At 46.9% G+C, this 27,234-nt stretch overlaps 2 protein-coding genes and 1 long non-coding RNA gene across 8 annotated transcripts in view; 2 read left to right on the top strand and 1 right to left on the bottom strand.

The window, feature by feature from the left end:
* The window catches only part of LOC117431150 (fatty acid hydroxylase domain-containing protein 2-like), a 9,909-nt gene extending 475 nt beyond the window's left edge, over positions 1-9,434 (bottom strand). Inside the window, exons 1-9 of one of the 3 annotated variants that reach the window (XM_058996564.1) lie at positions 9,415-9,434; positions 4,684-4,724; positions 3,787-3,878; positions 3,390-3,493; positions 2,654-2,775; positions 1,592-1,797; positions 1,265-1,370; positions 420-586; positions 1-13 (exon numbers count right to left, since the gene is read on the bottom strand). The exon at positions 1-13 is cut by the window's left edge and continues 475 nt beyond it. In XM_058996564.1, coding sequence (XP_058852547.1) covers positions 1-13; positions 420-586; positions 1,265-1,370; positions 1,592-1,797; positions 2,654-2,775; positions 3,390-3,493; positions 3,787-3,878; positions 4,684-4,722 — 849 coding nt within the window. In that variant the 5' untranslated portion in view covers positions 4,723-4,724; positions 9,415-9,434. Of the gene's footprint in view, positions 14-419; positions 587-1,264; positions 1,371-1,591; positions 1,798-2,653; positions 2,776-3,389; positions 3,494-3,786; positions 3,879-4,683; positions 4,725-6,895; positions 7,084-9,414 lie in introns of those variants that run through there. The other 2 variants (XM_034926707.2, XM_034926708.2) reach the window with 2 other exon arrangements.
* LOC117431166 (core histone macro-H2A.1) lies at positions 8,740-18,460 on the top strand. Of its 4 annotated transcripts, none has more exons than XM_058996561.1 (9): positions 8,759-9,160; positions 10,137-10,335; positions 10,979-11,085; positions 11,601-11,798; positions 12,058-12,168; positions 14,070-14,169; positions 17,019-17,108; positions 17,311-17,485; positions 18,248-18,460. In XM_058996561.1, exons 2-9 carry the CDS (start codon positions 10,164-10,166, stop codon positions 18,411-18,413), a joined length of 1,119 nt encoding a protein of 372 aa, XP_058852544.1. In that variant the 5' UTR covers positions 8,759-9,160; positions 10,137-10,163; the 3' UTR covers positions 18,414-18,460. The 4 variants fall into 4 exon arrangements, 3 of the variants coding, with proteins under 3 accessions (XP_058852544.1, XP_058852546.1, XP_058852545.1); XM_058996563.1 differs by lacking the exon at positions 14,070-14,169 and adding an exon at positions 15,030-15,120 and having other exon boundaries at positions 8,762-9,160; XM_058996562.1 differs by lacking the exon at positions 8,759-9,160 and adding an exon at positions 9,406-9,687.
* A 207-nt stretch (positions 18,461-18,667) lies between these two features.
* LOC117431377 (uncharacterized) lies at positions 18,668-24,955 on the top strand. Its single transcript, XR_009308181.1, has 3 exons — positions 18,668-20,987; positions 21,087-21,149; positions 21,672-24,955. It is a non-coding gene; the product is annotated as an uncharacterized LOC117431377 (long non-coding RNA).
* The last annotated feature ends 2,279 nt before the right edge of the window (positions 24,956-27,234 follow it).

The following is a 27,234-nucleotide window of genomic DNA, read 5'->3' on the forward strand; positions in this document are numbered from 1 at the left end:
GCACTGGTTAAACCTGCAGAGACAGCGAGGAGGAGCGCTGGCTTTAAAAACATGAGTGCGAGCCTCACTGAGAGTCCTCAATGCAGTGTTACTTATACAGACAGCCTCACTGAGAGTCCTCAATGCAGTGTTACTTATACAGACAGCCTCACTGAATTGAGAGTCCTCGTTGATGCTCAGTGTTACTCATGCGAGAGGCGAGAGGGTTTTAGATCAGTGTGATTTGGTTTGTGACTTGAAGCAGCCATAGATTTTATTTGAAGTGCATTACACACCCAGGCCACATGAGGGCACTGTGACGTGCCACACTGTTATTACATTGCACAGTCCAGAGCTCTGTACCAGAGTGTACAGGACACCCGTCTCCACCCTCTCAGAGGGGAGGAGAGCATGACGTGATGGGAGTCTCTGGTACTCACTTGAGGTGATGGAAATCGTGGAATTCGGGAGAGGGCAGGAAGGGCAGGTGGTACCCACAGTGTGATATGCTGGTGATCACCAGAGCCACGCAAAACCACAGCGTGGTGGTGGCAACGTGGGAGCCCATTAACATGGGACCGAGCATGGGAGGCAGCATATTGGATAACTGCAAAGAAACAAACCAACAATCAATCAATCACAGGCACTGAACACCACTGTTACAAAGCTGAAGAGTCCTCCGTCCCGTCACTCAATACCTCCCAGTACAATCAATCACAGGCACTGAACACCACTGTTACAAAGCTGAAGAGTCCTCCCTCCCGTCACTCAATACCTCCCAGTACAATCAATCACAGGCACTGAACACCACTGTTACAAAGCTGAAGAGTCCTCCGTCCCGTCACTCAATACCTTCCAGTACAATCAATCACAGGCACTGAACACCACTGTTCAAAGCTGAAGAGTCCTCCGTCTCGTCACTCAATACCTCCCACTACAATCAATCGCAGGCACTGAACACCACTGTTACAAAGCTGAAGAGTCCTCCCTCCCGTCACTCAATACCTCCCAGTACAATCAATCACAGGCACTGAACACCACTGTTCAAAGCTGAAGAGTCCTCCGTCCCGTCACTCAATACCTTCCAGTACAATCAATCACAGGCACTGAACACCACTGTTCAAAGCTGAAGAGTCCTCCGTCTCGTCACTCAATACCTCCCACTACAATCAATCGCAGGCACTGAACACCACTGTTACAAAGCTGAAGAGTCCTCTGTCCCGTCATTCAGGATGTGTAGAGTGAGGACACTGTGCCATTAAAACACGCTGACTTCTCCACCTACCACGTGCTCTACAGGATGGGCATAGAGAGCCACCACTCCGATTGGGGCCGTCCACTCATGGTGCACCTTATGGAAATGCTTGTACAGAGCCGGGTGATGGAACAACCTGAAGACAAAACACAAAACAGAAAAACAGGTGTGGTGTGGTGTGGTATAGTGAGGTGTGGTATAGTGAGATGTGGTGTGGTGCAGTGTGACGCGGCGTGTCGTGGAGTGGTGAGGTGTGACGCTGCGTGGTTTGGTGAGGCGTGGCGTGGCGTGGCGTGGCTGGTTTTCAGGTGTTTGACTAGCCTGTGTGTGTGTTTCTTGCTCAGGAGCTCCCTGTACCTGTGTGAGTAGTAGAACATGATCTCTTCCATCAGCCCGAAGATGGCGATCTCCAGCAGCGCCCAGTGGAAGGTAGGCAGCTCCGGTCCACATGGGTTTCCTCTCCATTGCATGATGGGATACATGAGCATCACCATGGGAGCAGAGAGGCAGAACTGATTGAACAGAACCGTCCTCACAGCCTGCCACAGCTTCGCTGGCTCAACCTGCACAGGGAGAGGAGAGGGGCATGTCAACCAGGGGACTGACTGCACTGAACAACCCCCCCCCTTGTGTGTGTTTGAAATAGAAGGTGTGAATACAACAGCCACCGCCCTTGTGTGTGTTTGAAATAGAGGGTGTGAATACAACAGCCACCGCCCTTGTGTGTGTTTCTAGGGCTGCAAATAGTTTGCATTCTAAGAATGCATGTTCAAACTACAAAAGCACAAAAGCAATTGACAAAATGTCTAGTTTTATTACTGAAGTCACTTTGTAGTACTAGTGCAATCTTATCAGTGAGTGTGAGAACAGTGTGGGCCACTGCCATGACCCAGCAGTGTTACAATATCTGGAGTAAACTGGAGAGCTGTGAAATAATAATGCCTATCCACTGGATCCCAAGAAACCCTCTTCCAGTGCGTGTTGCTGATGCAGCAGAACGTTCTGACATGTTTTCATGTACTGTGCCTCGTACATCTCTTATCTGTGTACAAGAGATAACACATGGGAATTCCGTCACAAGAGATAATGGCAGGTTGTGTTGGAAGCAGGGTGCAGGGTGCAGATCGTTTGTCTCCATTCAGGGAGATGTTCAAGAGGGGCTGGAGAGCACCGATATTAGACCTGTAATGCACCAGCATTGATCTATACTGCACCAGCATTGACCTGTACTGCACCAGCATTGATCTATACTGCACCAGCATTGACCTATACTGCACCAGCATTGACCTATACTGCACCAGCATTGATCTATAATGCACCCGGCCTCTTTATTCTTCAGCATGCTGCGGGCTCCAAGCAGGGCAGTGCTGCTCTGTGCTAGCACAGCGACCCCTTACCAATCTGCAGGTCTGTACATACCGGATTGTTCCTGTCCCTCTGAATCCTGTAGCGGGTGATGAAGGCAGGGACTCCAGTCGCGTCGGCCAGCATTAGCATTGCGTTAAAGGACCAGAATGCGATGGTAGGAGCCAGCATGGTCCCTGCACAGAGACAGAGTGATAGACTGGGAGAGCTGCTGGATGCTGTATCCCTGACAGCCTCTCACTACATGTTAAAGGACTTCAGTTAGTGCAGCACCCAGGAACTCTTAATGAAGGGACACTAATCCGTTAACATTTAGCTGGGGGAAAAAAAACACTTGAGGAATATTAAAGAATACAACAAACGGAGCAAATGCAGCTGAAAGTGAAGTGAAGTGAAGTGAACTGAGTTCAGTTGAAGTGAAGTGAAGTGAGTTCAGCTGAAGTGAAGTGAGTTGCTCCCTCAGTTTCTATTGAACTTGTCAGGAAGAAGCCCTGGAACAGACCCTTTGACAACATTCCCAGTCAAAGGCTGCATTAACCCTTGCCGTGTGCACAGCAACCACAAATACTCTCTGAACTCTTCAAAAGCATTACAGCTCTACAACCTGAGCTTCAACCTAAATTACACAAACCCTAAAACAGCAATGCAGAGCCCAGAAGAGCTGCTTCATGTGATTATCTGTGCAGACCTGCGCTCTGTCTGACTCCCCTGTTTAATAGTGGCTGTATTTAGCAGCAGAAGCAGCTGACTGCAGAGCAGGAATATTGAGGAGAGCGTCTCGCTGTCTCACCCAGGAAGAACAGCGCCACCTCATGGCCCCCGAACAGGCTGTGTAGCTTCCCCCACTGCGTCTGCCAGAAATCCCCCGACGCTCCCCAGAACCGCTGCAGGTGCCTGGAAGGTAAGAAATGAAAGTAACGCAGCCTCAATACTGACCCATTGTGAACGACTCAATCACTCAGTCATGACATATTCAGGAACTAGGACCTGAACGTTTTAGCATTCTCAAAGAAAACTAGACTTCCGACTTCTTCTACAGAGCGCACTGGACTCTAGTGCTGTGACACAGTCCTCTCCCACTCCCAAGCTGAGGTGCTCAAACAAATACCTCCCTGGTGTGGCAGACAATACACTTAAAGAAAACAAGTTTCCTAGCCTTATATAAAACGTTTTATAACTGCATTTACCAAGTGACGGAGTTCCTGAACGCAACCAAGATGAAAAGCCCAGAGCCCAGAACAAAGGCAGCCTTCTTCAATGAGTCCCACACCTGTCCTGTCTGGAGACACAGAGACAAAGAGAGAGGGAGAGAGGGAGAGAGAGAGAGAGAGAGGGGGAGAGGGGCAGAGAGAGACAGACAGACAGAGAGGTGAGACAGCTTTACATACAATACCACTAAGCACTGTATAAAAGCTGTAGGTTTTCTCGTAGAGTCAGTAACCCTGTGATCAGCATGCAGAGGCACACACTGCGTGTGCTGTTGTGTTATTATATATATTTTAGATGAAGGGCGTGTGTATTCGAGTTGCTGAAGTGGCTGAAGTATACGTTTCTAGTGAGTTGTTGATATGAAATGTAACTTTAACATAACAATATCGAATGGCCTGTATAAGAAAGCAGTTTGGTTTGTTAACAATGCTAGCTCTGTCTCCAGTCCTTTGTACCCCCCTGTGCTCCACACGTCCAGCCCACACTAATCCCCTCAGAGCTGCCCTTTCCTCTCATCTCTCCCCACGCTAATCCCCTTGTTCCTTGCATCTGGAACGTCAAAGCGCTTTACTTGAATTTCTAATAATAAACAGGTTAGAGTTCAGAATCCATTAAGGAGTCTCCTTCGCCTCCACTCTCCCATCAATACTCTAGTATGACACATGGTTTGTACAGACTGTTCTTTTGCTGGAGATCCCATTCCTAGAAGAAGGAGTGTTTGGATATCAGGAGGTATGGGAGCTGTGCTGCACACATTACTGCACACGCACGCTCGTTAATATTGCAGTGTGACAGAAGCCAGGACTGCAGGATCACAGGAACACAGTGCAATACAATGTGAGCCAGCATCCCATTCCTTCAATGTTCCAGTGCACCTGTCTCGCAGACTCTGCAGCCACAGCCCGTCTCTTCATGTCTGAGAAAACAAACACAAGACAGAAGAGTTAATACAATCTGCAGGCATGAAGCCTGATTCAGGGGTAAAGACTCATCCAGTCTGTATCACACAAGTGACAACTCACTGCTCAGAGCTGAAGCCTGATTCAGGGGTAAAGACTCATCCAGTCTGTATCACACAAGTGACAACTCACTGCTCAGAGCTGAAGCCTGATTCAGGGGTAAAGACTCATCCAGTCTGTATCACACAAGTGACAACTCACTGCTCAGAGCTGAAGCCTGATTCAGGCGTAAAGACTCATCCAGTCTGTATCACACAGGTCTGTAAAGAAAGGACGCCACGCAGGCATTCATGGTGCATTAATATCTCATGCCCTGGAATGTATATTGAAAAGATCCTGACAGAAATCTTATTTGGTGTCTCATATTTCCCCTCAGTTAATCATTTCTGGAATAAAAGCTTTGATTAGCTGCCTGATCAACATTGCTACATTACTGCACTGCTGGATCCTGAATCAGCAATTCTGTGCAATGATTTGGGCAAAGGGCAGCCCCAGGAACGAGCACACAGGTCGCTGCAGTTAAAGCCAGCAATACAGGGAGCAGATTAGGCAGATATCTGACTGGCATTACCACCAGGATCTGAGGGGGTCGAACGCAGATTCAATGACTTCCATGACAGTACTGACAGCCCTTCTAAAAGTGTCCCGTAGTAAAAGCACAGCAACGTGTAATCAAGCACAGCAACGTGTAATAAAGAACAGCAAAGTGTAATCAAGCACAGCAAAGTGTAATCAAGCACAGCAACGTGTAATCAAGCACAGCAAAGTGTAATCAAGCACAGCAACGTGTAATCAAGCACAGCAAAGTGTAATCAAGCACAGCAAAGTGTAATCAAGCACAGCAACGTGTAATCAAGCACAGCAACGTGTAATCAAGCACAGCAAAGTGTAATCAAGCACAGCAAAGTGTAATCAAGCACAGCAACGTGTAATCAAGCACAGCAACGTGTAATCAAGCACAGCAAAGTGTAATCAAGCACAGCAAAGTGTAATCAAGCACAGCAACGTGTAATCAAGCACAGCAACGTGTAATCAAGCACAGCAACGTGTAATCAAGCACAGCAAAGTGTAATCAAGCACGGCAACGTGTAATCAAGCACGGCAACGTGTAATCAAGCACGGCAAAGTGTAATCAAGCACGGCAAAGTGTAATCAAGCACGGCAAAGTGTAATCAAGCACGGCAACGTGTAATCAAGCACGGCAACGTGTAATCAAGCACGGCAACGTGTAATCAAGCACGGCAACGTGTAATCAAGCACGGCAAAGTGTAATCAAGCACGGCAAAGTGTAATCAAGCACGGCAACGTGTAATCAAGCACGGCAACGTGTAATCAAGCACAGCAAAGTGTAATCAAGCACAGCAAAGTGTAATCAAGCACAGCAACGTGTAATAAAGAACAGCAACGTGTAATCAAGCACAGCAACGTGTAATAAAGCACAGTAACGTGTAATAAAGAACAGCAACGTGTAATAAAGAACAGCAAAGTGTAATAAAGCAGTGAACGCATGGCAAAGCACAGGCTGGCATTTGTAAAGAACAGTCAGGTGGAGGTACAGCATATTTATAAATAAGGTAAACTGCTAAATCCAGTTTGACAATGAGAACAGCGTGAGGAAACCACTACCATGGGGAACATTAGAAGGTTCTGTCTCTCCAGTAAGTGGAATGGGTCGCATGTAAAGCCATGTACAGCATCGTTGTGAACGGCTTGGTTTTTAGAAGGGTATATTTAGAGACTGCAGTCTGTTCTGTCTCTCCAGTAAGTGGAATGGGTCGCATGTAAAGCCATGTACAGCATCGTTGTGAACGGCTTGGTTTTTTTAGAAGGGTATATTTAGAGGCTGCAGTCTGTTCTGTCTCTCCAGTAAGTGGAATGGGTCGCATGTAAAACGACTTCTACCTGCGCTTCCTACAGTGAATATGCGCTGCGTGTTCTATGCAGAAAGATCACCTCAGTTTACGTTTCGAACATAATGCATTTCTATCAATAACAATGTCATGTTTGTACCGGTAGCATTATATACTAACACATGCTTTCAGCACTCGCGCAATAAACTCGAGTTTCTCACGGAACTTTAAAAACTAACAAACAAACAGAAACGTAAAAGCTCTGCTTAGCGACTCACAGGCACAGTGCAGATGAATACGTTTCTTCTTGTTGAAAAGTCGACTCTAGCTTACCCTTTCCCCTTGTTGATTCAGCTGTAGATGTCTTGTTTATCCCGATTGCCCTGTGCGCTGTTCCCTTCACTGTAATGTTGACAGATCACAGTGTTTTTGTGGCGGTGGAGTCACCTGTGTGGCCAGCGATTGGTTTAAACGGCAGTCAGGTGACATGCTGCACACGCACGAAGTGGAACATGGACTGGGCTCGGGGATTTATCGGTCTGTCTTTTATTATCGTGTCAGTAAATCAACTCGTTAAAGAAACACATAATGTAGGAACTGGCCCCTTTTAGCATCAGGGCGCACTTCACCTAGCGTATTCGACTAGCAGATTTACATAAAGGCAGACCGCTTTAAACGACGTGTACTTCACGCTACGTGCCTTCAAGTGAAGCGTGCTTCGTGTTTCTCCCTCTCTACTGCCATTATATAACCAGGGCCAATCAGACAGCGTGTCTCAATAAAAACACATCTGCAGCACATTTTTCTTTATTATTATTTTTATTTATTTTTGCATTTATAGCAACACACGATGCGCACCAGCTGGCCGCGGCTCTTACGTCTCTAAAGACACTTGCTGCTTATCTATCCTGTGCTTCACATGTCTACTGCAGGCGACGAGAGCAGCAGAGCCGCCGAGCTCCGCTCAACCCCGCTGTGCACAGACAATGCCATGGGAGTGTCTCAGTCATTGCAAACAAACAATACAATAAAGATGAATCATGCCTCCCCCAGCAGTACTCATACATGCTATTGATATACAGTATATTGCTAAACAAGTGTAAAGTAATCGGAGATAAAGTGATACTTTATGAGCTTAACGTGATGCAGTAATAAAGACAAGAATGTGCTTAAAATGGGTGTATTATTATTATTATTATTATTATTATTATTATTATTATTATTATTATTATTATAGTTGAAACACGTTTCTTTTGCCTTTCATCACATTTCTTCATAACTTTGGGATTTGATGGACCGTGGTCGCCCCCTGGTGGTGGATTTAGATATTGACCAGCCTCTTGCAAGGTCAGTACGGTGAAGGTGTTTTTAATGCACGGATGATGATAATATAGCATTTAGTCCAGTGGAAGCCAGTGTCTTTTTTGTTTTTGTCTACTCTGAGATGAGAAATGTTTTCTGGAGTGATCCTGTGCACTTTGTGAAAATGTCTTCTGATGTCAGCCATTCCTATATTGTTTGAAAAGCTATGCAATTTGAAATGCCATCGCTTAACGCATACCCTGCATGAAGTCTAGAGACTCCACAGGGGATGTTGCACTATCCTAAAAACCAATACATTCGAATACCAATACATTCAAATACCAATACATTCAAATACAACCACAGCCAAGAACCAGTTCAATATGTCTACTGCTCCTCTGGTGCTGGAGCGCTGTGATTCAGCTCGCTGTGGATCGTGGGAGTGTGGCTGGGAGACGCTGCTCTGTGTGTCTGCTGTCATTGCACAGAGCTGCTCCTCTGGTGCTGGAGCGCTGTGATTCCTCTCTCTGTGGATCGTGGGAGTGTGGCTGGGAGACGCTGCTCTGCGTGTCTGCTGTCATTGCACAGAGCTGCTCCTCTCGTGCTGGAGCGCTGTGATTCAGCTCGCTGTGGATCGTGGGAATGTGGCTGGGAGACGCTGCTCTGCGTGTCTGCTGTCATTGCACAGAGCTGCTCCTCTCGTGCTGGAGCGCTGTGATTGCGCTCGCTGTGGATCGTGGGAGTGTGGCTGGGAGACGCTGCTCTGCGTGTCTGCTGTCATTGCACAGAGCTGCTCCTCTCGTGCTGGAGCGCTGTGATTCCGCTCGCTGTGGATCGTGGGAGTGTGGCTGGGAGACGCTGCTCTGCGTGTCTGCTGTCATTGCACAGAGCTGCTCCTCTGATGCTGGAGCGCTGTGATTCCTCTCTCTGTGGATCGTGGGAGTGTGGCTGGGAGACGCTGCTCTGCGTGTCTGCTGTCATTGCACAGAGCTGCTCCTCTGGTGCTGGAGCGCTGTGATTGCGCTCGCTGTGGATCGTGGGAGTGTGGCTGGGAGACGCTGCTCTGTGTGTCTGCTGTCATTGCACAGAGCTGCTCCTCTGGTGCTGGAGCGCTGTGATTCAGCTCGCTGTGGATTGTGGGAGTGTGGCTGGGAGACGCTGCTCTGCCGTCTCTGAGTCTGTAGTGTATGTGAAGCGGAGAGAGGAACAGCAGTAGACATATTGAAACAGTGCTTTATCCTGTAAGTACTGACACTGCAATTCTTTAAACGTGATTAACCCCCGCGTAGTGTGCGAGGTTTCGTTTTGTAAAAGCGGCACGCTCTGTACCCAGTCGTGTGTGTCCTATACACTTAATCATGTCTGTGTTGTTTATAAACAAACGCAGGCCTGGTGATATTATTGGCATGTTATATGCTGGCAGGCTGCCCGTATTGTATCCAGGTTTGCAACCCTTGTGTTTGATTTATTTGTGTGTTGATTTCGCATTACCTACCGCAGTCGCACAATAACTGGCATTCCTTATTGTATTGTCAAATCAGGACGGTGACGTGCGCGGTTCCTGTGCTTCACTGTATCCACGGAGCGATGTTACGTGTCTTGCCAAACCCGGAAAGCGCAGCTGTTTTTGCACTGCATTGATTGGAGATGAATCATGCGAACAACACTCGCGTTGCATAGAGTTTTATAAACAGAGCTCACAGAGAGGATTGGGTAAATCTATACTGCACTTTACGAGTAAATATCACATCACTGGAGATGGCAAAGGGTAAGAAACGATCACGATAGTAATGTACTGTATTTGCGTGTCGCGTAGTTTACCGGTATGTTACTGCATGACCAGTAATTATAGAATGTCTCTCGGGTTGTTGCTGTTCGATTCTGGACAGAAATACTAAACGAGAAGCTGTATAAATACATACAGTGCATCTGTCGTGAAAGCCGACAGAGCCGCGGCGCTGCTGTACCTGCGTGTGTGACGTCACTGCACGGTGGCAGGTTGCATTGTAGAACGTGTTGCTGGAAGAGAAGGCTGTGCAGAAATATCTTTTTCAGAAGCCGGTACTTGAGCGTGCTGTCAATAATGCAGCTTTATCAAGTGTTTTTTATTAGTAGTATTCAATGCTCAAGTTGACAGTCCTCACAGTCGGGATTGAGAGACTGATGAGCCCTATCAGAATTGAAAGCACTGACTCCCTTTCCCTCCTGCTGCTGCAGCACCACACTGAATACTGGCACCTCACAATGTCCAGCCGAGGAGGAAAGAAAAAGAGCACCAAGACATCTCGCTCCACGAAGGCCGGCGTGATCTTCCCTGTGGGGCGCATGCTGCGCTACATCAAGAAGGGGCACCCCAAGTACAGGATCGGGGTGGGGGCGCCTGTGTACATGGCAGCCGTGCTGGAGTACCTGACAGGTAGGAGGGGCTGCAGGGACACAGGGACCCAGGGGCTGTAGGGACCCAGGGGCTGCAGGGACCCAGGGGCTGCAGGGACCCAGGGGCTGCAGGGACCCAAGGACTGCCGGGACCCAGGGGCTGCAGGGACACAGGGACCCAGGGGCTGCAGGGACCCAGGGGCTGCAGGGACCCAGGGGCTGCAGGGGCTACAGGGACTGCAGGGACCCAGGGGCTGCAGGGACACAGGGACCCAGGGGCTGCAGGGACACAGCGGTTTCTTGTTATAGTTAGTAATCCTAAGCAGAAACAGCAATGGAAAATACCCCCAATAGGGCAGCAGACGGGTAGGAGATGTTTGTAAAAGTGGAGCTGGTGCTGTGGGGATCCCTTTAGCGCCTCCTGCAGAGCGGTGGTGTTCCACACATCTCCTCTCCAGCGCAAGGCCTGTGGGGCTCAGGGTTGTGTGGTTGCCATGGAAACCAGCCAGGTAAGTGTTAGCTCACAGTCTGGTGCTCTTGGGTGTTTGCTCTCAAAGGAGTCGATGCCCAGCTGCAGCCAGACCCTCGAAGCCCCTCTCAGGTCAATGAGCTCCCTTACCCTCTCACTAATACAGTGCCCCCCGAGACACACTCTAATCACACTGCCACACGCTTTGTTTCAGCTGAAATCTTAGAGCTGGCGGGAAACGCTGCTCGGGACAACAAGAAAGGCCGGGTCACTCCCAGACACATCCTGCTGGCGATCGCCAATGATGAAGAGCTCAACCAGGTACAGGGCTCTCACTGCTGCTCCCAGGCGGCTCCACAGTACAGTACAGTTACCGCCAAGGCTTCGTATTGCATTTGAGACTAGATTCGCAATGAAGTTACTAAACCTGAAATAAACAACTCAGATGTTTCATGTAGGCACCTGCATGTGGTATTAAATGGATTGTTTTTTGCTGTAGAATTGTATTGTATTTTTTCCTGTGATAATGGAGTCATTCTGGAGCTGTTTTAGAGTAAATCCAGTAGCCTTGAGATTCTGGTCTATTAATGCTGCATGTTTTCTCATGAACCTGCTTTAAGAAAAGCTGATCTTCAGATTTCAGAACATCAGACTGCGTTCCCACAGCTTAGCTCTAGCGCTTGTTATTTTGCCCGAGTTGTGGTTTTGTTTCCGTCATGGTAGCCTTTTATTGAATGTGTTATGCCTGTATGTAATGTATTATGCATTGTTCCTCGCTCTCTTATAAAGCGCTTTGTGATGGTGATCCACTGTGAAAGACTCGTTCTCATTCCCAGCTGCTGAAAGGAGTTACAATCGCCGCTGGAGGAGTGTTACCCAACATTCACCCCGAGCTGCTCGCCAAGAAGCGGGGTTCAAAGGGCAAGCTGGAGGCCATCATCACCCCCCCGCCCGCCAAGAAATCCAAGCTCCCCCCGGCCCAGAAAACAGGGCCCAAGAGAGCAGGGGGCAAGAAGGCAGCTGGGGGCAAGAAGGTGAGCACCATGTAACCCCCTGAGAAACATGTAGAGACAACAGCGCTGTTCCTCTTTCTCTCTGACCCCCCGCAGCTACTCAACCTGACAGAGTAACACATTCGCATCCATGCAGAGTAACAGGGACGCTGACTGGAAGGTGTGTGTGTTTGATTGAGGGTGTGTGTTTGATTGAGGGTGTGTGTTTGATTGAGGGTGTATTGTTACAGTGTGTATTCTCACAGTGTGATTCAGTTGCTCTCTGTGTGTTTCCCTTTAGAAGAAGCAGGGAGAGGTCAGTAAAGCAGCCAGCGCTGACAGCACCACCGAGGGGCCCCCAGCGGACGGGTTCACTGTCCTCTCCACCAAGAGCCTCTTCCTGGGGCAAAAGGTACTGCTGAGTGCACCCTGTAGAGCGCACTGCCCTGTGCTTCATTTCCAAGAGCCCCTATACAAGTGTACTGTGTAAACAGCAGTAAAAGCATTGTGACTTGCAGCAAGTGAAAGTATAGTGGAAGCACAGACACCAAATGGAAGTCATTAGGAACTATGGTAAACTGAAGCACAGTGAAAAACATGCTTAGCCACGGAAAAGCACTTTAAATGCACATTCTGAGCATTTGGAAAGCAAGCTCAATGTGTCAATATCCCATGGGAAACTTTTATAAGGTGGCCAATGACACTCCTCTCTGCTTCTCTCCCCTCCTCTCTGCTTCTCTCCCCTCCTCTCTGCTTCTCTCCCCTCCTCTCTGCTTCTCTCCTTTCTGCTCCCCTCCTCTCCCCCCTCCTCTCTGCTTCTCTCCTTTCTGCTCCCCTCCTCTCTCCTCTCTGCTTCTCTCCTTTCTGCTCCCCTCCTCTCCCCCCTCCTCTCTGCTTCTCTCCTTTCTGCTCCCCTCCTCTCTCCTCTCCTCTCTGCTTCTCTCCTTTCTGCTCCCCTCCTCTCCCCTCTCCTCTCCGCTTCTCTCCTCTCCCCACCCCTCTCCTCTTCTCTCCTCTCCTCTCCTCTGCTTCTCTCCGCTTCTCTCCTTCTCTTCTCTCCCCTCCCCTCTTCTCTTCTCTCCTCCTCTCCTCTCCTCTCTGCTTCTCTCCTCTCCTCTCCCCTCCCCTCTTATCTTCTCTCCTCCTCTCCTCTCTGCTCCTCTGTTCTCTGCTTCTTTCCTCTCTGCTTCTCTCCTTCTCTTCTCTCCTCTTCTCTCCTCTCCTCTCCCCTCCCCTCCCCTCTTCTCTCCTCCTCTGCTTCTCTCCTCTCCTCTCTGCTTCTCTCCTTTCCTCACCTCTCCCCTCCCCTCCCCTCTTCTCTCCTCTCTGCTTCTCTCCTCTCCTCTCCTCTCTGCTTCTCTCCTCTCCTCTCCTCTCCTCTCCCCTCCCCTCCCCTCCCCTCTTCTCTGCTCTCCTCTCTGCTTCTCTCCTCTACTCCTCTCCTCTCATCCTCTTCTTTTTTTGGAAACACAAAGTAATTAACAAAGAAAGACCTAAGCCTTGCTCCCCAAGCTGTTGCTAAGCAACTGGGCTCTGATCGGAGGACAGAAGGGCAAATAAACAAAACCAGCCCTGTCTTTCCCAATCCTGGAATTTGAGACAGAAATGCAAGCCCAGTGGACACGCGTTCTCCCTAATGATGCTGCACATTGTGAAGTTGAATTGCTTCATCGGCTGTAATTATTGTACTCTGAATCACTGAACCAATTGATAACTGCTCTGCTGTACACGTTACTGAACATGAAGTGTGCCAGAGAGCTGGGGCTGAGCTTTCATTATTAATTTAAGCAGGAACGCGATGTTAGCGGAGAACAGAAATGAGTGTCATTTAAAATGTATTGGATTTGTGTGCAGAGTCCTGAAAAGACACAGTCAAGATTAAGCTTTGGATAAGGTCAGTGGGATTATAAACCTTTAGGATTAGATCTGTACCAAATAGCAGGACCTGTGATCACGTGTGCAACAGTATTTACTGACGGTGCTGTCAAAGCTGTCCCGCTACCTTCATCACAGTGTGTCTGTTTTGTCGTTTGGTGCTGTTCAAACCCCATCATAAGGACAGCAGTGCCACCACGAGCTTGTGGGAGGATGTGTGTGTGTGTGGATCGTAAGAAATGTGAAATAGTAGAGGAGTTGATATGTGAAAGCCATCCTCCCATTCATTCACCAGGATGACTCTGCATTGGCAATGGGGCTTGTTTTACTTGAGCTCCCCTCGCTTTCCTTCGTTGGGACTCTTGCCGGGCGCACACGCAGTCCCAGACTCCTCGAGCTGTCCTGCTTTCCTGCTGCATGTCTCTTCTTTCTTTCCAGCTGAACCTCATTCACAGTGAAATCACTAACTTGGCTGGGTTTGATGTGGAGGCTGTTATCAATCCTACCAATGCTGACATTGACCTTAAAGATGATCTAGGTAAAGGGAAGGTGTCTATTCTCACCCACACACTGGCTTGCAGAGCTGCAAGGAATACAACTGAAGTGATGCACAGAGCGCGCCTTTCCCAGAGCAAGCAGGCATTTATATACAGTATATATATAATTATCCATGCGTATTCACAAGAAAAGGATTGTATTTGTTCAAGGTCTGTATTGCATTTATTAACAGAAGCATGGAAGGTTTATATTAGCACTATACAAGCAGCCCTGCTTGTGGTGAAGGCACACTGATGCACTGCATACAGGATGAGAATATGCAAGTTGCATGGGATATGTTTGATATTTAAAACCAGTCATTTCAGTTCTTTCCATGACAGCTCTGAAGTTCACTGTTAATTGTTTCATGTTCTGTAAAGATACAGGAAATCCTTGACAAGTACAAAAATAAACTAAATAAATGAATACCCTGTATAACTCCTGCAGAATCAAATGAAGCAGCGTGTTGCTGCATTACATGTGAATCCTACAGCAGTGTCTGTGACACAAGAGAAAGCAGTTATTTAGTTTGTCTTTCAAGGATTGTGCCGAATCTCTGCAGAGAGGGTGTGACATAATGAAGTTGTGATGAAGTTGTGCTTGCTGTGACTGCGCTGTATTCCATGCGTCTCTCCGGTCTCCTCGAGGATCTCATCTTCCATCACACTTCAGTTGATTGATTTTCAGCTTGCCGTCTCTCTCTCTCTCTCTCTCTCTCTCTCTCTCTCTCTCTCTCTCTCTCTTGTTTTTCCCACGAGCCTGGCCTGGCCTGGGAGGAATTCTTTCCTAAATGTTCCCATCCGTTCCCATCCTGTCCCCCAGTGGTTCTGACTCCATGTTATTTGCCTGCTGTTGTTGTAGTTGCAAGTTGTTCAGGCTGACATTGCCACCATCGACTGCGACGCTGTAATCCACCCGACCAATACTGATCTCTACACAGGAGGGGAAGTAGGTAATGAGCCTTTCTCACTGCAGCTCGCTGTGTCCTGTGTGCATCTCCCTCCTGCTTCCAGCTGTCCTTCTCATGCATTCACTGCTGAGCTCCGTTCCCTTCTGGCATGGTGCTGTTCAGACTTCACCAGCCCACTTCCACCCCTGTGTGTTTCAGCAGATCTGCATAGTAAAGCATCCTGAAATCAGAGGCTCCCTAGAGAGGAGAGCGCTGCAGGGAACGTTAGCAGATAGAGGAAGGCTTAGCCTCGTGCAGTTAGTTAAATTCATGGCATGCCTGGCACATTAGTAGCACACTGAAGCAGGTGAAAAGTAATCGAGACAATGAAGATAATGGTGTTGCACTGTAGCAGCACCTGTGGTGTTCAGGGCAAGGTCAATGAAATTAAGAGAGAACCCACAGTTACCATGAGAAAGCAAGTACACTTAGAGATGCAATCACATGACCTGCGCTAGAGTTATATAGAGATGAATCACATGACCAGTGCTAGGGTTGTATAGAGATGAATCACATGACCAGCTGAATCACATAACCTGCACTAGGGTTATATAGAGATGAATCACATGACCAGCGCTAGGGTTATATAGAGATGAATCACATGACCAGTGCTAGGGTTGTATAGAGATGAATCACATGACCTGCGCTAGAGTTATATAGAGATGAATCACATGACCAGTGCTAGGGTTGTATAGAGATGAATCACATGACCTGCGCTAGAGTTATATAGAGATGAATCACATGACCAGTGCTAGGGTTGTATAGAGATGAATCACATGACCTGCGCTAGAGTTATATAGAGATTAATCACATGACCAGCGCTAGGGTTATATAGAGATGAATCACATGACCTCCGCTTGTCTTGTAATTCTCTCTCTCTCACTGTGACTGCTGGAAGATGAGACAGGACTGCATGACACGCTTTGCCCTTTACCTGACCTGGGTTTAAACAGAGCGATGCTGACAATCACACCACTCTGCCTGCTTTGTTCTCATGGCTTGGGTCTCTGTGCTCAGTGTGTAAATAGGTGGTCTCTGCATTGCAGAAACCCTTCCTTTCCTTCTCTCTGGGCTCTCGGCATCATACCTGCCATGCATCACTGGAAATGTAGATTCAGAGAGCACTGTGCCAGCTCCCTGTAGATAACGCGAGGCATCACATAAACACAGCTGTGGAAGATCCCATTCAAGGGTAATGTTAAGTGCTCTCAATTACCTGAATTACCTGGATCCAATTACCACACGGAAACAGTCCACATTTCTGCACAAACTGATCATTCCCTCAGAGTTTCCCTGTCAGTTAAAACAGATTCATGAGGCTGGATGGGCTGGAAACTCACCAGTCCTCAGTCTGGGTATTTGGATTCTGTATTGAAAAGTTAGGTTTCAAAGTTCAGGCATCAAAGAAAGGTAACGGATAGGGAATACGAGTAAGTGTGTGATGGAGCCCAGAGAGACTCCACAACTTCTAAGAGAAACTGGCTGACTTTTGTTTCCCTTACCTGCTGAATCCGGAAACGCTTTGCATGAAGTGTCTCTAACTGCTGCGTATTTACATTGTAGTTACTTAGTAAATACACACGTACTTACACATAATGCATATATAATGTGCTTAATGTGTACATCTTTTTTTTTGCACAGTACAACCCGAACCCGAACCCTTTTCTGATACATTTGTGTACTTGCTTGTATCTTGCAAAGAGATTTCCACGTTTGCATTGTAACTGTGCAGAATAAGATTGTAGTGATGTGTAAGTGCACATGTATTTACTAAGTACCACTATGAAATGCACAGTAATCCGAGACACTTCATGAAAAGTGTGACCGTGAATCCTAACACAGAAGCTGCTAGCTTGTCCTGTCTCTTGTGGCACTAACGGTTTGGGGGTGTTGTTGATCAGGGAGCGCTCTGGAGAAGAAAGGGGGCAAGGAGTTTGAGGAGGCGGTCAGCGAGCTGCGCAAGAAGAACGGACCGCTGGACGTGGCAGGAGGTGAGTCTCCATTCCTTTAAAAAAACAAACCATTTCAGTGTGCTTTTCTGCTGCTTACAATTAGGAATCGCAAATAGAAATAAACAGGCTGTTCTGCTGCTTACAATTAGGAATCACAAATAGAAATAAATCTGGAATCCAGGCTAGGGTTTGCTTCTCTGTGTTTCTCGTTGTTGTTTTGATTGCTGTGCTTGTTTTGCAGCGGCTCTGAGTCCAGGCTTCGGGCTCCCTGCTAAGTTCGTGATTCACTGCAACAGCCCGGGCTGGGGCTCTGACAAGTGCGAGGAGCTGCTGGAGAAGACAGTGAAGAACTGCCTGGCGCTGGCGGACGAGAAGAAGCTCAAGTCAATCGCGTTCCCTTCTATTGGCAGCGGCAGGTGAGGATCTCCCTCCGCGTGTGTGAAATCAAGCACTGCAGAGTCGCAAAATCCAAATCATCTTAGCACACTTTCTATCTGAATGGAACAATAACACGGTTACAGTACAATAAGAAATAACACAAGACTGCTTACAAGTTCCCAAGTTAAAAGTCTTAGCTGATTATTTCAGGTTTGGTGACTTTATTGGGTGCGTTTCTTCTTTGAGAATTTATCCGAGTGTCATTAACCTCAGAAGACTGCTGAAGAATGACCATTTAAAAACATGTTTGTGTTAATTAGATAACACTTTTACCAGCTACTAACACAAAAGATTGCTTGAAAAAAACAATCACAGAATCTCTAACTTATCAAAAGTGGATTCCTACAGTATACAGAAGAGGTGTTTTTCATGTTGCTAATCAGAGAGTGTGTAACCCTAACGTTGTGCTCTGTGCTCAGTCTATTGAACACTGCATCAGAGAGTGTGTAACCCTAACGTTGTGCTCTGTGCCCAGTCTATTGAACACTGCATCAGTGTGTAACCCTAACGTTGTCCTCTGTGCCCAGTCTATTGAACACTGCATCAGAGTGTGTAACCCTAACGTTGTCCTCTGTGCCCAGTCTATTGAACACTGCATCAGTGTGTAACCCTAACGTTGTGCTCTGTGCCCAGTCTATTGAACACTGCATCAGAGTGTGTAACCCTAACGTTGTGCTCTGTGCCCAGTCTATTGAACACTGCATCAGAGAGTGGTTGAAACGTTCTTGTTTGTTTGGTAGGAATGGTTTCCCGAAGCAGACTGCAGCTCAGCTCATCCTGAAAGCCATCTCCAGCTACTTCGTCTCCACCATGTCCTCTTCCATCAAGACGGTTTTCTTCGTGCTGTTCGACAGCGAGAGTATAGGGATCTATGTGCAGGAGATGGCAAAGCTCGATGCCAGTTAAACTTGAACCGGCTTCAGCTTCACTGCGTCTGATTAAACGGGAGGGGAGGAGGGGAGGAGGAGGGGAGGGGAGGAGGAGGGGAGGGGAGGAGGAGGGGGGGAGGGGAGGGGGGGGGGGAGGGGAGGGGAGGAGGAGGGGAGGGGAGGAGGAGGGGGGGGAGGGGAGGAGGAGGGGAGGGGAGGAGGAGGGGGGGAGGGGAGGGGAGGAGGAGGGGGGGAGGGGAGGGGAGGGGGGGGCCTTTTTCTGATGCTTTTTCTTTTTTTTTTTTTTAACATTGTAACGGTCACCCTACACAGTTGATAGGCAACTGTATTGTCCTCCCTTAGGAGATACTACTGGCCAAATAATTAAAACTAAATAAGTCAGTAAGGGTGACTGACAGTAAAACAGGGTCGTCACAATCCGTCAATTTAACTAAACAAACTCTGGTTTATTCCAAGGAACACAAAGCTTGACAAAAAGAATAAGACTAAACAATTACAGAAGAAAACAACTCAATTAGGGACAGAGTGACAAGGAAGAGAATATAGTGTAAACAAACCCAGGAAAACAGATTATAAATGAAGATACACAGCAGAGCTTAAGAATATAACCACAACAATTTAACAATTACTGACACAGAGGATGATTAATATACAGAATGAATAAACAATGCAACACAAAATATAAATCAACAAAATAGTAATGAAGTCCCAAAGAGTAACAAACGAAAAAAAACAACAACGATGACAAAGTCAACGGAAAGAGCTCACCAAACCGGTATGGAAGTCCAGTTAATTACTTGGGATGAATGTGAATGATGATGTAGAGGTCTTCAGGAGATGAAAAACATTGAGAGCGATGAAATGGATGTTTGAAGAAAACTGAGGTTGCAAACAGTCCAGAACAGATGCACAAAAACGTACAACCACACACTCCAGCAAAAAACACAAAAGAAACTACCCCACCTAATTAAGCAAAAAACGGTAACTAGACAATAAACTAAAGCAGCAGACAGATTGGTGGCCCGTACGGGGACACTTTAGTGTCCTAATAAATTTACTCCCCAAATTATCTGGTTAAAATTTAAAAGTGCACAATGTCTGACAAAGAGAATCACTGGGATTAGTTAGTTAGTGGGGTAGTTTCTTTTGTGTTTTTTGCTGGAGTGTGTGGTTGTATGTTTTTGTGCATCTGTTCTGGACTGTTTGCAACCTCAGTTTTCTTCAAACATCCATTTCATCCATTTTATTTGGCCAGTAGTATCTCCTAAGGGAGGACAGTACAGTTGCCTATTAACTGTGTAGGGTGACCGTTACAACATTTCCTAAAATGTCTGTTTTGATTATACTCTGTGTCACGGACGGCTTTGGAATTTGGTGTCATTTAGATCTGTGCTTCTCAACTGGGGGGCGTGTCAAACTGTCCAGGGGGCGTGTCACACTCTCCAAGGGCATGTCAAACTGTCCAGGGGGTGTGTCACACTGTCCAGGGGGTGTGTCATACTGTCCAGGGGGGCGTGTCACACTGTCCAGGGGGCGTGCCACATTGTCCAGGGGTGTGCCATACTGTCCAGGGGCGTGTCACACTGTCCAGGGGGCGTGTCACACTGTCCAGGGGGCGTGTCACACTGTCCAGGGGGCGTGTCACATTGTCCAGGGGCGTGTCACGCTGTCCAGGGGGGCGTGTCACACTGTCCAGGGGGGTGTCACATTGTCCAGGGGCGTGTCATACTGTCCAGGGGGCGTGTCACATTGTTTGATTTGTTTTTACTGAAAGGTCGAATCATGTTCATAGCTTCAGGTTTATTCTTTTTTTTTCGTGTGGAAGAGAAACTGCAGGTACTTTTTGTAACTGTGTCGTGCTACTTACTATGTGTCGCACTGATTTAGATTTCTTTGTTTCTGATAAACTGGTGCTGCAGACTTTCATGTTTATATTGTGTATAATTAACGGTGGCAATGAAGTATGTCATGTACAGTGTTTTAGTAAAATACTGGGATGTTTCATGTGTAGCGTGTTTCTCTTTGACTCATTCCTCTTTTTTCTCTCAATGTGAGATGTTTTAATTCTAAGCTGAGGTTGAAATGTTGCATCGCTGTTGGTCAGTCCTGTTTAATCTCAGGTTATCTCACCCCTAGCCGACGCGATTCCAGCTCGAGCTCTTCATCTTTCCACTTCACTTCCCATTGTGAGTCACTGCTGTCATTGGAATAGGAGCTTCCCATTGTGAAAGTCACTGCTGTCATTGGAATAGGAGCTTCCCATTGTGAAAGTCACTGCTGTCATTGGAATAGGAGCTTCCCATTGTGAAAGTCACTGCTGTCATTGGAATAGGAGCTTCCCATTGTGAAAGTCACTGCTGTCATTGGAATAGGAGCTTCCCATTGAGAAAGTCACTGCTGTCATTGGAATAGGAGCTTCCCATTGTGAAAGTCACTGCTGTCATTGGAATAGGAGCTTCCCATTGTGAAAGTCACTGCTGTCATTGGAATAGGTGCTTCCAAATGTGAAAGTCACTGCTGTCATTGGAATAGGAGCTTCCCATTGTGAAAGTCACTGCTGTCATTGAAATAGGAGCTTCCCATTGTCTGTGTAAGTCGCCTTGGATAAAGGTGTCTGCTAAATAAAGAAAATAAATAATAATATATATTGCAAGTGAATAGTTTTGAATATCCTTCCTGTAACCACTAGGTGTCACCATAGCCTTGATGTGGACAATGGGAAGCTTTAGGATGATCGGGGTGACTGTACTGTGTAAGTATGTACGACAGGCTGTTACTTTGTATTGAGATGCACTGTCAGAATAAAACCCAGTCATTTAATTATGAGAGTTTGCAACACGCACGCACGCACACACGCACACACGCGCACACTCACTCACTCACTCACACACACACACACACACACTCACACACTCACACACTCACACACTCACACACACACACACACACACTCACTCACACACACACACGTATTCATATCCCAGTGGCGGGGCATGCAGATTCATTTTGCATATGTACTATGAAATGATAGAAGGGAATATGATTCTGCCTCTACAGATACCATACACTCTTAAAATACATTAAAACCAAGAAAACCCATTTTAATTGTACAAAATAAAAAAGGTGAAATATATTGATTGTAAAGTGAAATCTGCACTGGTTTAGGGAAATGAATATAAATCTTTTAACATTTTTTTGCAAATGTGTTTTTTATTTTTTTTTATTTTTTTTTTTTACTGGTTTTATAATGTAAATGGCTTATTTTCTTTTCAAGCAAAAACAATAATAATAATAAAGAAGATTGGCAGAAGACGCTCTCTGTCCAGCATCTTGAAGCCATGATGGTACCAGCGCTGCACTGAGCGGGAGTCCCAGCCAGGAAAGGCAGGAACTCGGGACCTCCTCTGAGGGCTGCTGTCTGAAGGATAATCCCAGGAAATACAGGCAGGGTTTTGGCCGGAAAAGCCCTGAAATGCAAAGCATCTGTCATGGTGCTGTTTCTCAGGAGAGACTTTCCCAGCACTCGCTGAGATTTTACTCCACGCACCAAAAAGTGAAGCAAATCAGATAAACATTGTTGCAGATGAGGGGTTGAGAGGTACAAACCAGGTCCTGGATTGCATGTGGGCAGATATTCAAAAAGAATGTTATTATACTGAACTGGGAGCCGACAGACTGGAAAACAACACATGTGGGTTTCCTGGCTGTGAAATAGGGGCAATCAAATACAGAATATATCTATATACTACTCAGCAGAAACAAACAAAAAACAAGAAAAACCAAGGCTGCTTTTGTATAGATCTTTCCAGTTTGTAGAAGAGCTTTCTGGAGTTAGTGTGCCTGTGCGCTGTTCATATGTACATGTACAGTTTATATACTATAGTTTGCTGTCTTGGTATAATTTGTGGTAATCGGTTATGCTGTTGGAACAGTAGTAGTAATAATGAGTTTTCACAAGGCTTTCAGTTTCACACTGAATGATTTGCCTGGACTATGATGAAGAAAGCAACACTGTTTCCATTCAAATCAATTGTACACAGAGTAATCAGGTTTGGATTTAGCAGGTGTTTCATTGGAAGAATCCATCTCTTTTGCAGAGTGAATGTAAAGGGTATCCGAACTCTTGGGAGTAAAGTGTTTGCAGTAATTGCAGGGGGGGTCTGTATCCCAAAACAATATTTATTATTTATTTCTTAGCAGACGCCCTTATCCAGGGCAACTTACAATTGTTACAAGAGATCACATTATTTTTACATACAATTACCCATTTATACAGTTGGGTTTTTACTGGAGCAATCTAGGTAAAGTACCTTGCTCAAGGGCACAGCAGCAGTGTCCCCACCTGGGACTGAACCCACGACCCTCCGGTCAAGAGTCCAGAGCCCTATCTGTGCACATGTCGTAAAAACACAACTCGTGTCACACACATTTATCAGGCTTCCCAGCGTGCGTCCACAAGCAACCAAACAAGCAAACAGCCTGCCATGCACCCAGCGTGTGTCGGCAGTGAAAGGGTTAAGAGAAATCCATCCTCCGCCACACTGCAGTGCGTCCTGGTTAGCACAGGAAACCTGAGAGTTGTGTTCTTTTTAAAGGCCTGAATCTCTGGCTTTAGGAGAATAAATTAAACTGAACCAGTTGGAGGCCTCAGCTGCAGTGCAAGGGCCAGACTCATTTATATTTTCATCTGGAGAGCTTAAATCTGGCGGCCAAAAAAAAAAAAGAAATAGGGCACTGACATAATTAACTGTCAGTCAAACTGTGAAAAAAGGGGGAGCAGGGGGCTGCTGGTAATTGCAGTCCGTGTGGATCAGCAATAGAGGCTCCTGCACTGCGCTGTGCTCACACCTCAGAGGAACAGCACCACAGAACCCTCCAGTAAAATCGGACCACAGTGTGCTGGTACCCAGTCTGGTCTTCAGTAGAGGGGGGCTGCAGGCAGGATGTTCTCAAGGGCGCACTGTAAAGCTCTAATAGATTCTGGGATTCTGCTGTGCATTCAAAGGCCTTGGGCAAGCCCCTTGACCTTCAAGGGCTTTGCGTGAAGCCGTAAATCATGTTTAGCAGCCGTAAAGTCTGATTTTACCGGTCACTAAAAATGCAGAGAATGTGAAGAATGGTGTTCACCTGGCGCTCTGCACCCGCTGTCAGATCTGCACTTCATGAATCCATTACAATTCAATTGAAGTGCAATGAACACTTGCATTGCATTTGTTGAGGAGAGACAGGAACACGTTCAGAGAAGGGCAAGACGATAAGACCCTGCATATTCAATCCCAGGGTCACTTTGTTTGGGATGCCAGAGAATGGGGTGCTAAAGCGTTATCATCTCACACCGCAGGTCATCCTAGACCTAATAGCTGAATTGAGGGATGAGCTGGACCCCAGTGTCAATCTAAGGACCGCTATCCCTGCACAGTGCTGTGTTCTCTGCACTGCCTCTGGTTCCTTTCAGACCTCATGTCTGGAAGAACAGCCCAATCCACCTTTTCCAGAGGCAAATTGCTGGAAGTCATGCTGAAATGGGCAGGCCAATACATATAATTTCCTAAGGAGACTAGCATAATTGATGTTGGCCGAGGCTTTTCCAAACAACTCATGCTCCTCTCAACTCTCAGCTCCTCAGAAACCGTTTCTTTTCCGTGCACCAAGAGGACTTTACTGCCCTTCCTTTGACATATTTTTTCGTTGCTTTGTATTTTCATACTCCACATGTCCTACAGCAACTACTGCTGTCTGTACTCCTAACTGTGCAGGTGCGGCCTCTAAATAGAGCGATCCGCTCCTTGAGACCCTCAGGATCAAGATTGCAGATCATTATCTGTGTGTGTTCAGTAACTTGCATTGCTCTTAAGCTTCCATAGGGCGCAGTGCAATTTGACATTTGCATCCGCAATTACTTGCACTGCACCTATACTTCCATCACCCTCGGAGTCTTTTCTTTTGCCTAACCGCACAATTCCCTGTGCTGTGCCACCCACACACACACACACGCACAGTTTGCTCTGGGCTCAAAGCTGTCCATCGTGACATCTCCACCTAAATGCCAGCGAGTTTCACCAATTGTCTCAATTGTCAGCGTGAAGCACAAGAATTCCATGTGCTCCTTCTTCAAGGCAAGCCTCCCTCAGGGCAGCCCTGCTGTGTATTTGATCAAGTCTTTCTTCACTTGGAAGGTGTCCAGTGCAGCCCATCAGCGTGCGGTGATGGGAGTCAGGTCACGACATGTGCACAATTACACAGACAATGCAGCAGCTTCTCCCCGAGGGCTGGAGCTGAACAAGACAGCTCTCCGTTAATGCTGCTGGAATCAGATAGAAAGACTGTCGCTGAGTGATGTGCAAATGGAATTCATGAATGTCATTGCTGTATGAGAGAACCTCCCACGCCGCCCTGATCCAAAGTGGATAATGTACAGATACAAACACTTCTTAAAGATATTTAAACATGCTCTCTATGTACCTTCATGTCTACCTCCCTGTTTCTCTCAGCGGTCCATTGTTTAAAATAATACTCCTAGGAACAAAATCTATTTGTGTCGTGTTATTATTTTATCATGAGTTTGCATGTACTTTGTTTTCATATTTAATACCATCATATATAATCCTGTTTAAATCATCTATTTGTATCTGTATTCGAAACTATTTCTGTTATTAGTTGAGCATAATAATAATAATAATAATAATAATAATAATAATAATAATAATAATAATAGTGCAGTGTTTGTATGCAATATTTTACATTTGGCAAGTCATCTATTTATTAATCTCTTAAAAATGTCATAAATCTAAATATTACAACATGTCTAGAAATCCCATCAGTGCTGCTAAATATTTCCAGATGAAAAAGCAAACGCCAAATAGCAAACCTGCAGCTTTTAATTTGTAGTTGCAAAACGATGTGCCGTGTAGCATGTTCAGATCTTCAGAGGGAAAGCATGATGAAGCCTAATTAACAGAGTGCTGTGGTGCACTGGAGACGATTACTGCAAATCAGCGCAAGTGCAAGACTGAAAACACTGGCACAAAGAAACCCACTGAATGCTGTAGCCAGTAATTCAATCAGAAGGGCTTGTCATTTACTTCACTATTGTTTTTTATGTTGTTTTTTTAATACCAGGACGTGTGAAGGTCGTGCTAATCCTCTCCCTGTCCCTCCCTCTTTAATTCATGTACATGTCCTTGTTAATCCTCTCCTCTTTTTTTTTTTTAAATTTAGTCGTTGCCAGTTAGTTTTTATTATTTTCTCCCCAATTTGAAATGCCCAATTATTTTTTAGGCTCAGCTCACCGCTACCACCCCTGCGCTGACTCAGCAGGGGTGAAGATGAACACATGCTGTCCTCCGAGGCGTGTGCCGTCAGCCGCCCGCTTCTTTACACTCTGCGGACTCACCGTGCAGCCGCCTCAGAGCTACAGTGTCGGAGGACAACGCAGCTCTGGGCAGCTCACAGGCAAGCCCACAGGCGCCCGGCCAGACTACAGGGGTCGCTGGTGCGCGGCGAGCCGAGGACACCCTGGCCGACCTAACTCTCCCTCCCCCTGGGCGACGCTCGGCCAATTGAGCGCCGCCCCCTGGGATCTCCCATCCACGGTCGGCTGTGGAATAGCCTGGATTCGAACTCCCGACATCCAGGCTATAGAGCGCATCCTGCATTCTAGCGAGTGCCACTCGGGAGTCCAATCCTCTCCTCTTTAATTCATGTACCTCCATAAAGACAAAGCAAAGAGTTGGTGTTGCTGTTCCACAGGTGAGCGCATCAGACAAGGGGTGAAAAAGAGGATCATTTTGGGCAATAATTAGTCTAGACAAAGAAGAGCAGAGACTTTCTGTCACCAGAGTTGACAAACATCCCTCTGAAATTGCAATTCATGGCCGCAAAGTTCAAAGTACAAAAGGACGATGCGAAACAATTAGAGGATTAGAGACAGAATGTAGCTGTCAGGTGGGTGAGTAATAGTTAAGAAGCCTTTCACAGCCCTGTACTCACAGCCCCCTGTACTCACAGCACCCCTGTACTCACAGCCCTGTACTCAGCCCCCCTGTACTCACAGCCCCCCTGTACTCACAGCCCCCCTGTACTCACAGCCCTCCTGTACTCACAGCCCCCCTGTACTCACAGCCCTCCTGTACTCACAGCCCCCCTGTACTCACAGCCCCCCTGTACTCACAGCCCCCCTGTACTCACAGCCCTGTACTCACAGCCCTCCTGTACTCACAGCCCTCCTGTACTCACAGCCCCCCTGTACTCACAGCCCCCCTGTACTCACAGCCCTCCTGTACTCACAGCCCCCCTGTACTCACAGCCCTTTACTCACAGCCCCCCTGCACTCACAGCCCCCCTGTACTCACAGCCCTTTACTCACAGCCCCCCTGTACTCACAGCCCCCTGTACTCACAGCCCCCCTTTACTCACAGCCCTCCAGTACTCACAGCCCTGTACTCACAGCCCCCCTGTACTCACAGCCCTCCTGTACTCAGCCCTGTACTCACAGCACCCTGTACTCACAGCCCTCCTGTACTCATGCAGACATTGTACTGTACAGAAAAAGAAAAGTTAGGAGTAATTGAATGGCTCTGGGTTATTATTATTATTATTTATTTCTTAGCAGACGCCCTTATCCAGGGCGACTTACAATCGTAAGCAAATACATTTCAAGTGTTACAATACAAGTAATTGGTACTGGTTTTCTTGTTATTTCCCAGTCTTATCTTTCAGCCACATGAAATAAAGCAGGTGAGCAGTTCTTGATGACACTGAACTGCAGCGCTATCCTGAAAGGGGCTCTTCAGATCCACTCCTCCCCCACAGTCGCTTTCTTTGGTTGTTTGTTTTGG

This window comes from Acipenser ruthenus, chromosome 22, assembly GCF_902713425.1.
Source record: "Acipenser ruthenus chromosome 22, fAciRut3.2 maternal haplotype, whole genome shotgun sequence".
Lineage (NCBI taxonomy): Eukaryota > Metazoa > Chordata > Actinopteri > Acipenseriformes > Acipenseridae > Acipenser > Acipenser ruthenus.

Coding starts and splice junctions, on each gene's coding strand:
- LOC117431166 (XM_058996561.1), top strand. CDS start 10,164: ATGTCCAGCCGAGGAGGAAAGAAAAAGAGCACCAAGACATCTCGCTCC. Junction 10,336..10,978: donor CGTGCTGGAGTACCTGACAG/GTAGGAGGGGCT, acceptor GCTTTGTTTCAG/CTGAAATCTTAGAGCTGGCG. Junction 12,169..14,069: donor GCCTCTTCCTGGGGCAAAAG/GTACTGCTGAGT, acceptor CTTTCTTTCCAG/CTGAACCTCATTCACAGTGA.